General features: G+C 41.5%; 1 protein-coding gene across 1 annotated transcript; it reads left to right on the top strand.

Moving 5' to 3' along the window:
- Positions 1-7,078: 7,078 nt before the first annotated feature.
- On the top strand, positions 7,079-10,649 carry vgll3 (vestigial-like family member 3). The gene is given in 5 exon segments (XM_008328832.3): positions 7,079-7,772; positions 8,913-9,273; positions 9,365-9,645; positions 9,647-9,926; positions 10,017-10,649. Coding segments are annotated over 5 exon segments (1,101 nt in total). The 5' UTR covers positions 7,079-7,634; the 3' UTR covers positions 10,058-10,649.
- Positions 10,650-11,622: the final 973 nt, after the last annotated feature.

Here is an 11,622-nt window from a genome sequence, read left to right as displayed (position 1 = left end):
TTTTGGATAAAATGCAAAAAAAATTAACAGGAAAATATTGCTTTTAAATGGTATAAAAAAAACAAAGACTTTTACATTATCTTATGGTTGAATTGAAGCAGAGGCTACATGTAAATCACACACTATTTATCCTGTATTGCTTGGTTTAATTTATCTTGTCTCTGTTGATAGAACTGACAGACTTTTCTTTTTTTTATTTCTTCACTTCCTACAACTATTTCTTCCATCTTTTCTCTCTCTTTCATCTGTGACGTAGCCCCGGGGCCCAGCAGACGTATAATGTCAGGGCACTAACTACAGAGTGTATGGATACACACATTTACACAGGAGGGAGACAGAGGGACGTTCAAGTGTGAAATGAGATCTGTGTACAATCAGTGGGAGTCGCAGCCATAAAGCACAGCCAGCGTTTCAGCTTTGAGGTATCATCATCAGAGGAATCGCACAAATCCTGTCGTCTGCCAACGTTCCTGTGTGTTTCCTTTCTTTGTTGTTGCACAGTGTTGTCTTCAGTCAAGGCCATCATTTTTAAAAATGTATTTCTCTACATAAAGCTCAAAAGTTGCAACATTTCCGTACTTTCTTCCATGATTTATTACCGAGACACTCAATACAGCTAGTAACTTTGACATGTGACGTCGCTCGCTTGACACATTTCCAAAGAACTTCTACTCTGAAGCAGCCGTGAAAAATGGCAGCTCACGTCGTAGGAAAATCAACAACTTTATTTTCCTCGTAACAAAGACGGACAACTCTGACTTAATGGAGCCTGGGTTTTTACAGTATTCATGGGGCCAATATTCCCCTCACCGTAAACAAATCACACCGTGTGTCTTCCATTGGCGTTAGGACTTCAATAAACCTTTCTTTGGATTCTTTTGGGTGTGGATTTTATTCCCACATTTATTAAGAACGATTCTTGAATCACAATGTGATATAATCTACGACTTTATGACGCCTTCTCCCCCCGAGCCGCTGACATACCAGTAGGCTGAAATATGTCTGTATGCAAACACGGAGCGACAGAGTGCTGTGATGGCAGACGTGGGATTTGAGCAGCTCTCTCGTTCTCTGATAGATGGATGCCTCGCCGCTGCCCAGATAGAGGTGCAGAGGAAAGAAATGGGCCATGAGAGCACAGGAAGTACCACGGGATGAGAGCCAGAGGAGAAGACGGGGTGGAAGGATGTCTGAGAGGAACAAATAAAGGTGAGGAAGGAGCCAAGACTGAGAAATAGAAAATCAAGAAACAATGATTCAAAAAGAGAAAAAAAAAGACCAAAGTACAGGGTCATCTGCCATGGGTTTAGGGCAAAACCTCCACGTTGACTCTTTATCTCTGTCGACGTGAGGAAAACAATCCTCAAGCATGTAATTACAGTACAGTTTGGAATTTACATGTCTGCATATTTACAATGTTCATTAAATGTTTATGTTTAACTGAATGTTTTTTAGTTGGTCAACAGTAAGCTATGTTTCTGTTAGAGGAGTTTCCCACAAAAAGCTAATGCTAATCAAAATACAGCAATAATTCCCCCAGAAATATCAGTTTAAATACAAGCTAATGCACAAACTAAAATAAAGGGACACAAAAATATTCAAAAGTTAATGTAAATTTCGAAAGGTTAGACTATAGAGCATAACATTTTTGCAACAAATCCCTTTCTTGACCCTAAATTCTTAGGCTAAAATAAAAATGAGCTAAAACATTAGCCCCTAAATTACAAACATTTTTTTCAAAAGTGTTGGCATAGCCTACACAGGTAGCCTAGTTAAACTACAGATAAATAATTGATTTGACCTGGAAATAGTCCATAGTCATCATCAATCATTTTCACACTGGCAAAAAATGAACTTAACAGAAACTTCAGTTCAGTTCTTCACCTTATTTTCCTTTGTTAGAACCATCTCTTCAAACTGTCACCAACAGATGAAGTCTGGCTTCTCTTACATGTGCACATGGTAATGTAGCAATAGTAGTAAAAGTAGTGGAGGGGATGTAGGACATATGGAAGGACAGCAGGTGTCTGAAAGTGTGAGAAGACACGGGGATGTGAGGAGGCAGGGAGACAGGGTGGTAGCAGCAGGGGGGGGGTTTGATGCTCTAATAAATCGAGTGAGTGACTCCACTCGTTTCTGCCTATGGGACAAATCTAGTCGCCGTCGCCGACGCGCTGCAGCATCAGGGAGCTGCGGGGTAATGAGAGCTTATCTCCCCCGTAGTGTTGCTCATCACTGCTCCCCACTAACCTCCCCCTAAACGTCTCACGAGATGGGATGCAGATTTTGCATCAAGATGCCAGTGTGTGTGTGTGTGTGAATGTGTGTGTGGGAGTAATGCATTTCTATGTGCAACCACAAAGACACCCGTGTCTCAGACACGCTGTTGGTTTTGTGAGTTAAGGTCAAACGGCGATGTGTTATTGCTTAAATCTGCTGCTGGCGCCAATTTTGGATGTCACACACACACACACACGTACATGGATCAATGACACCCTCTTTTATCCACAGGTCCCTTTAGCCTGAGGAGGCTCATCTGTCTGAGGGTAGATCCTACCACCAGCCAACCACAGCCGGCGCTCGCCCTATCGCTCGCCCTATCGCTTCTGTCTCCGTGGTCCGTGGTCCTCCTAGCCCTGGGGCCGGACCACAAGAAGTAGGCTGGTGGTCCCAGCAGGGTCCGAGGCTCAGACACACCATTAGCACGAGGGAATTAGAGTCATTACTACTGGAAGGGCAACGGAGGACGAGTCCTTGTGCAAAGGAGGTTTGGGAAGTTGTGTAAGGAGACAACGGAGAAAGTAGACCGAATTCTACTACATCAGTCCTGTAGTCGCCTCCTGTAACGATTCTGAACGATATGTGATTCTTGAGTGATAGATGAACAGATGAACCAAAGAATTCTCACCAGAAACGTCCTGTTTTCAGGGGATTTCATATAAAACTGTGCTGCTGGTGTGGTCGCAGACTGTATTTAAAAATTATTTCCACTGGACGTTTTCACCAGAACAAATAACAGAAAACATCCGGTCTGACTAATTTCACACATAACCCTGGAGTAAATTGTCTTTTTTTTTCAGGTTTGAAAAATTTAAATCCATGTCGGGCTTTTCTTTTTAAGGACAAATCCACTCAGATTGGTCATGTGAAGCAGAGGGGGAGGTTCAAATGAGGCCACATCTGTCGTATGCATAAACATGACCTCCGTCTTTTGAGTCGCCATCGTCTCATTAACTTGTGGCGGGCAGCCATTATCTTTGCACTTGCAGGATTTGACTTAAAACCAGGAGGATGGACAAAGCAATTATCTGCCTTTTTAAGACAAGGTCAGCGTGGAACCTCAGGAAATTGAGACTCCACTGGTCAGACAAAGAGTTTGAGTCCAGGCTCTCCACAGTGTGTACTTTTCTTTTGAGCAGCGTTTGCAATTAAACGTATCATTTCTGTTCGTAGAATGAGCAATAATGGCTCCACCAATTAAACGGAGAATGTGGCGTCACAAAGATAATGAAAGGGCAGAAGTGTCTCATCACTTTAAAAACAACCACTTTTAGCTTCACATTGAAACTCAATTTCCATTTCCTCCCAAATGACTCTCTCTTTTCTTTTGCTCATTAGATCAGTGCCACAGAGGAGCTGATCCCAAACATGAGCTTTAAATGAATGATGTGAATGTTGCCCAGACCTCGTGTTCCAGTTACGACTCAACAGCAACAACTGCTCTAAGCACAATGACATATTTATATAGAGAACACTTTTTAGGTGCATAACAAACACACATTCATATTGTAACACTTACTAATGACTAATGATCATTTAATTAGATTTTAATTTATCTCTCGCCCTCTATATATATGTGTGTGTATATGTGTTTAAATATATGTAAACATACAGGTTATAAGCTGTAAATATACATAAATATATATATACAGTATACATATACACACATATCTATATACATATACAAAATAAGGTATATATATACTGTATATATACATATATACATATATAAAAAAATATGTATGTATATATACACCGTACGTATTCCAGGGACAATTAGTAAAAGGTGGTGGAATTACAGTGTGTTAAATGTATAACCTAATTTATTTCATCAAATATTTTTTCTGTCAACCCGACAAATACCCAAGGACACATCGGCAAATGATGGACAACTTCAGAAGGACCATTTACACAGCTATGGGGACTGGCAGAGGTCTAGTGCCTTAGTTTCACACTCACCGCCACCATGCTAGTGCCTTAGTTTCACACTCACCGCCGCCATGATCACCATCATCATCATCATCATCATCATCACCATCATCATCATCATCATCATCCTGACGTCGTCGCTCAGAGACCGGGCCTGGCAGGTGTGTCTTCCCTGACATCTCCTGAGGCAGTGGAGTGATAGCAACTGCTCCACAGAATCCATGATGCTGCACTCTGCTTAATGTGAGTGCTCATCACCCACAGCACTCAGCGTTATCCCACACCTGCAGCGAGGCACAAGGTCGAACGTTACACATCTGTTGTCAAGTAAAAAAAATAAAAAAATACTACATTAACAACAGTTAACCACTAGTGTTAATTGTCTAAGTCTTTTTTAGATTTTTGGATATTTTTCTTCTTCTTTTTTTTCCTCTGAGACTCTGAGAACTAGGACACAAGTATTGTGACCTACTGCTTTTTTTTTTTTTTTTAGTTTCCTGGGATGTTTCCTTACAACATCATCTCTCCCAGAGAAGAGTTATGGTAATCTCTGGAGATCGAAATTTATTAACCACAAAATACTTCTCTCCATCTCCAACACTGTGGGTGGCCCCTGATTGTGCACAGCAGGGAAAAAACAAACTTCTCTTTTATTCCGGTCCCTGTCCTCCCCCTCCCCCCCCCCCCCCCCCCCCCCCCCCCCCTCTAAAACACCTAATAATAATCTGCTCTGTGGCTCATTAAGGATCGGAGCAGTGGAGGCACAGGCTGCTCCAGATGTCTGCTGGAAAACCCCTCAGGTCGGTGTCACAGAACCTGTGTGTATCTGTGTGACGAAATGCCGGGTATCATGTCTGAGCTCAGGCGAGAGTGTGTGAGGAAACAACAGTTCAGGAATGTGTGTGTGTGTGTGTGTTTGTGTTAACTCCTGCCCCCTGTGGGGGCTTTCCCTGCCAGTGTTCCACTGCCCCATTTCTGGAGCCGGCACTGACGGTGAAGGATGTGATTTCCTCCCTGAGAACACTAGATGGAGACATGGATGAAGTCTGATGGGAGTACACACCGTTGTTACAGAGACGTGTTTTCAAGCGCTTTGATTGATGGTTAATAACTCTGATTATTTGTCTTTCTTTTTTTTTTGCCTGAGAATATGAAGATGTTGAAAATGTTGAATTTCCAATTTAGGTTTTATGTTCATCCTACTTTGTTATTGACTGAGCTTCATATATAAAATTAATATTTTAATGATGATATGACACTATTTTACTATTTTTAAAACATTTCATCCCATTTATTAGTATAATAGTATAATAGAATTAATATAAAAGAAACATAAAATGTATTTATGTATTATTTTGTTACTAGAAATGATATCACATCAGATAAAAATGAATACTTATACCTGCAAGTACTGTAATGGTGAGAAACCTCTGATAAACAATATTACTTTTAATAATGTAAACAAATAAAAAAAATATTATCCAACTTGTTCATTTGACGTGTTTTCTATTACAATTATAATTATTATTTCCCTTCCTAGAAGGTTCACAACTGAGTTCAAACTGTAAAATCTTTAAATATTTAATCAGGAAACCTGTTATTACGTGTTTCAGCGTTTTAACACCAATTATTTTCAGACAGGAAACAGGAAAACAAGTCAGCCTGGGGTGAGACAATCTCCAAAACTGCGCGACATGTGGGCCTTTTCGGTACTGCAGTGGGCAACATCTATTAACAAATAAATAACTAAAGTTATTAATTCATCACCTACTCGTTTTCCAGTGACGGGTTCCTGAAGTTCTTTAAAACGACCGCAGCATCAAACTCTGTTTCTCTGCCTGTGTCTGATTAGTGATTGGTTGCAGGTGTGTAACTACCTGGAAAGGCGTGCACGTGATAGGCTAAAGCCTGAAACCTGGAGCTGGAGATCTGCGTGAAACACAATGAGCTGGATTCCCCCCAAAAATATGTTTAATTTTTAATAACCACAATCTATTTCCAATAACCAAGATTAATTTAGAAATAATAAATATATAAACATTTGAAACTATCGCTTATTCGTACAACTTAACTGTGGTTTCCCTGGAACCGGACGTTAACAACTTTATATTTAAAATCGCTTTTTTGATATAAAATAGGTTTTTGAGCATCGATGAGATCAGTTTTCTGAAAACATTTTTTTCCCTCGACAATTAAACCTCTGTCATAATTTCTGTTAAACAGTTAAACGCAGACAATTGAATGTGACGTATTTTGCCAACAGGTGGCAGCAAACTGCTCTTATTCCGCCGGGGAAAGGGAAACCTCATAATAGTCCCAGTGAAATCTGGTAGTAAAATCGAGCTGAACTAAAGGGTTTCAACTGATTAAAGCCTCACTTTGATGGGATATATAGTCGATTTCATGAATATAATGTGGTTTTTATTTTATATTTGTATTTATTCTTCTGTTTAAATGATCTCTTTGGTAGAAATTACCTGGTTGATTTACTGGTGTCTTAAGATGAAGTCAGGATAGTTTTTTTTAGATTAGATATTCTTGTTATAATATATATATATACATATATATATATGTACTAAAACAAAGTACAACATATGGCAGCCAACTTATGGTTCATAAAAAGTATTATGACGATATTATATACATACTTGACCTAACCTTCAAGTACTTTGTTGTACTCATAAATATTATTCATTCAGGTATTTAGCCTCTTAAATACCAGGACTAATATACTGGAGAAACTTTTTGGATGAGAGATGAAGACCTCTATTATAAATTAAAATATTTACAGTAAGTACAATTAAGACAAGCATGTGATCAGTTCCGTATCACTGTGTGAACCTGCACCCACAAACTCCTGACTTTGGCCCCTGATTGCGGCCCCTGACCTTCACACGGTCCCTGTGACTGACACAGCCCTGAGGTCAAAGGTCTGACATGTTACAGCACCCAGTGAGTACATTTGGACTTTTCATGAATGGCTGCAGCCAGTGGGAACAGAACCTTTTGGCGCATAGTTGTGTTGGTTTCTGATAAACTCCGCGGCCCCGCGAAGAAGGCCCTTCCCCGGGTGGGCGTGCGTGAACGGCCACAGCCCTCTCTAAATATAACTCCCCTCCAAATCAGAAAGACAGAACAGAAAAGAGGGGGCGTTCTTAAAAAACTTGTCACAGAGAGGGGTTTGTCCTTTTCGGATCCAGCGTGTGTTTCTGGTAGCGTTTCGGTCCACATTGTTGCCCCGGGTGGAGCTGGCGCAGCGCGCAGCAGGAGTCGTATTGTGCGTATGCAAACTGGACGGAATGGCCATTGTATGTGTCCGGGCATATATGGAGGCGACGGTGGCTCGGAGGAGACAGACCGTGTGAAGCCTCGGTGTCTCTGTGCGCTGCGTGTCTCTCGTCTCCGGCTCTGTCTGCTGCGTCGCTATGAGTTGCCTGGATGTGATGTACCACCAAAGCTATGGAGCGCACTACCTCCCTGCAGCAGCAGCAGCAGCCTACAAGTCCCCGTACTACAACCACCATCATCACCACCATCATCATCATCACCAGGAACAACAACAGGTGAGACGGTCGACTTTTTCCAGTGGGGCGTCGCTGTTGTTTTAGCACGTAGTAAACAAAGTTTATCGACTTTTTTAGATTAATGAAACGTCTTTTACTACTTTGTATACTCTTTGTGTCTGTAGTAAACTGAATATTAATGGGACTTCTATATGTGGTCTGTCGTTTTTATAGTAAGAATAAAGTAGAGCAGGAGTGGTGCTGTAGGATGTGTGCCTGCCAGGCAGTAGGTTAGGGGTTTGATTCCAGCTTGCCCCCCAACCCAGAGAAAAAAAAAAAAAAAAAAAAAAAAAAAATCACAATCCATACTGTTACTTAAGTTCTGTAGTCTCTGTGTGATTTTCAGAAAGTGAGCCACGGTCCCTGGGCATTGTAGTCTGTACTGGGGCAAGTCAAAAAGTTCTAAGACAAATATATTTTCGTCGTTAAGTCACATTTCTAAAGTATCTCAACAGCTTTGCCAAGTTCTATCATTATATCTTTGTCACACACTGACCTTCAAAGATTCTTGAACCCCTGCCAATGTTTTTTTTTTTTTTGCTCCCAAAACTGAAAAAGAATTTGAAGAATTAGAACTCTCGTTTGTTTGTGACTTGGTGAGAAAGACGTTCCCTGGAATTCTATAAAGAAGGAATTCTCTTAGGGAAACACTGATCGTGGAAGTGTTTTAGACCTTTAGGAGAGAATATGTGGAGAAATCATTTTGTTATTTTCATATATATTTCTCTTAGAACTGTTTGACTTCTCTATGCACACCTGGGAAAAGTCTTTGAAATGATGTGAAATCATTTTGTTATTTTCATATATATTGCTCTTAGAACTGTTTCCAACACATGGGGAAGTTAAAACTGTGCAAATGATATTATTTCATATCAAACTGTGATTACATTGATTCACATTCCTCGACGATATGTTTCCACCTGTCAAACATTTCTGTTGTAAACTAAAGAAGCAAACTAGTTTTTGCAAAATTGTTTTTTTGTTTTTTTGGTAATAAAAAAGATGATTCACAACATCGTAACCTTAAATAAATACCAAAAACGGCTGATTTTTCCTTTTTTGTTTTTTTTTTGACTGCTCATCATTCATGACTGAATCTTATTGGGTCTCTCTCTCTCTCTCTCTCTCTCTCCTCTCCAGAGGAAGTTAAGTGTTTATAACAAGATGCAAGAGTGTATGGAGCAGCATCAGGAGCAGCACAGAGGAGGAGGAGGAGGAAGACGAGTGATGTCCAGAGATCAGGACCTACGGCACGGTCCCAGACTCGAGTCTGGATCCAGACTGACCCCAGATTCAGACCTGAAGGACGGGACTCAGCCGGCGGAGGCAGAGTACCTGAGCTCCCGGTGCATTTTGTTCACCTACTTCCAAGGAAACATCGGAGACGTGATTGATGAGCACTTCTCACGCGCTCTCAGTCAGGCCAGTGCCTTCAGCAGCGAGAGTAAGCCAATCAGAGTGAGTCAGCAGTCTGCGTCTGCGGCTGGCACCTTATGGAAAGGTGAGTGGAGGAGGGAGTGGAATAACAACATTCAAAGTTTAGAACCAAATGAAATTCTAATGTTGATGTTCTTGGATTGTGTTCTCTTCAGATGGGAGTTCAATGCCGCAGGGCCAAAGTGCCTCAGTTTGGAACACCTCCACGTATCCACAGCAGACCAGTCCTTGCCTCCCGTCTGTCTCCGTCTCTGTCCACCCGGACTTCTCCTCCAGCCCGGTTCCCTTCAGTCACCCTGACGGGTCCCTGTGGGCCAGCCACATGCTCTCCCAGGCCAGCCTCCCGCCGCCGGCTAACCTCTCCGACAGCTGGACCTACAACCTGAACGCACAGAGCACAAGCGGCTACGCCAACGTCCACGACGTCTACCCCCCCCCCGCCCCCCCCCCGCCCCCACCACCACCCCCCCCCCCACCACCACCACCCAGTTCTGCATCCATACTCGGCACACGGCACCGCAGTGGACCCCAGGTTCAATCCTTTGCTGCTGCCTGGTGTTAGGAACCAGAACCAGACGGCGGCGAACCCCGGGAGCTCGCCACACGGCGAGGAGGTGAAGACAGAGATGGATCACAGTAGCAGCAGCCCGGCGACGGCGACAACTGTGTCCTGGACCCCCTCACCCCTACAGGGCTCTCTGGAGACATATGACTCAGGTAGATAACAGAGTTTTTTCTTTTTTTGTGTGATTCTATAAGCCAAGGAAACCACAGAATCGATCTGACCTCACTTCCTTCTCTCCTCAGTTCTTGATCAGACCAAAGCGAAGACGACGGCGTGGTTCTAACTGTTCAGAGAAGAGACGACAGAATCGTCAGTTCTTACCAAAAAAAGGATTATTAAGCGGCTCCTTCAGCTGCATCACCAGCACTGTACTGTAAATATAGATCTAGAACGTTTAACTACAGCTCCGACTGTGAGTCCTGCACTGCCTACACCACTGAACATGGACTTGCACTCAGACTACGGACATAACCGACAGTGTTCTAATGCTTTAGCTGAGGGTCAAGGCTTTTTGGAAAAAAAAAAAAAAGAGAGAGACATTGTAGCTTTAAGGATGGAAGGCCTCGCCTCTCCAGCACAAAATCTTCTTTATGCAACTTGTGCGACCAAGTGGTTCTGTTTCAAGAGCTTCATTTTGATCCACATCTGTTTTGTAAATGTCTGTTGTTGTCGACTGTAAATCCTTTTTTTATTATTATTATTATTATTTTTATTTTAATTATTATTGCTGTGTACAACGTTGCCGTGCTAAGATCCAGTTTGCTGGATGACTTCAGCTCATTGGATGCCTAGATGCTACTTTTACTGTTCTGTCTTTGGGTCAATATGTCATGTAAATATTGATTGTTTATGAAATAAAGTTGTTTAAACTTAAATGGCAAACGAGCATTTTTACGACTGCTTTAATGCACGTCAAACAAGTAATATTTTTAATCTTTAATCGAGATTGATATTTATCGTCAACTTTCTTTAAACATTACAAAAACCTCTTTGTTTTGTTGCCTGAACAGAGAGATAACAGCGGGTCGATACAGTACAGTACGAGACCCAGTAACCTGAGAGGACCGGGGACCACGGCCAGAAAAACATATTATTCAAAGGAACTAAACAGTACTAAGGAAAGTCACACATTCCAGAGATAACTTCTGGAAAGCAGCAGAACACATCTGTTGCCAGTCTCCACACAAACACACAAGAAAAGAAATACACACACACACACACACGATCCCAGACGGATGGACGTGCACAAGAATGCATTTCCTGTCTGGACAGGAAGTTTTTCAGCTTGTGGCACAATACATAGAGCTGCCTGCATGTGCACGAGCGCTACAGTGAGAATCCCTGTTTGTGTGTGATCAACAGGATCCACTCACATTCCACCCTGCCCTCCTGTCTGAACCTCCTGTCTCTAAGGAGTTCAAATCTGATCTAATCAGCCGTGCTTTGGTCCATATCTAATCCCATCCTATATTTTCTTTGCAAAGTTTGTCCTATTGTGGAAAAATGAATATAATTCAGACTGTAAACAATTTCTGTATTTTAAAATGCTGCAATAGAAATATAAATAACTGAGATTTTTGTGTGCTAAATGATTGAAAGTAACGTCATCTGTCCTACACACCTTCCTGGTACAAAGGTTTTATATCTTTGCTTTTTTGTAATGTCTTGTTGTAGTAGGAAAAAAAAAACATTTTTTGAACCAGGTACATTTAAAACCTGAGCCTGTTTAGTTGAACACAATGCTGATATACTCACAGGAATTAAAGAAAGATACACATTAAGAAGAGTAATTAATTGTTTATTATTTGCGGTAAATTTGCAATAAATTAAAAAATGATTTCAGATCAA

Source organism: Cynoglossus semilaevis, chromosome 16, assembly GCF_000523025.1.
Source record: "Cynoglossus semilaevis isolate Cse_v1.0 chromosome 16, Cse_v1.0, whole genome shotgun sequence".
NCBI lineage: Eukaryota > Metazoa > Chordata > Actinopteri > Pleuronectiformes > Cynoglossidae > Cynoglossus > Cynoglossus semilaevis.
The sequence above is the reverse complement of the archived record's forward strand: the minus strand, read 5'-3'. Positions and strand labels throughout refer to the sequence as shown.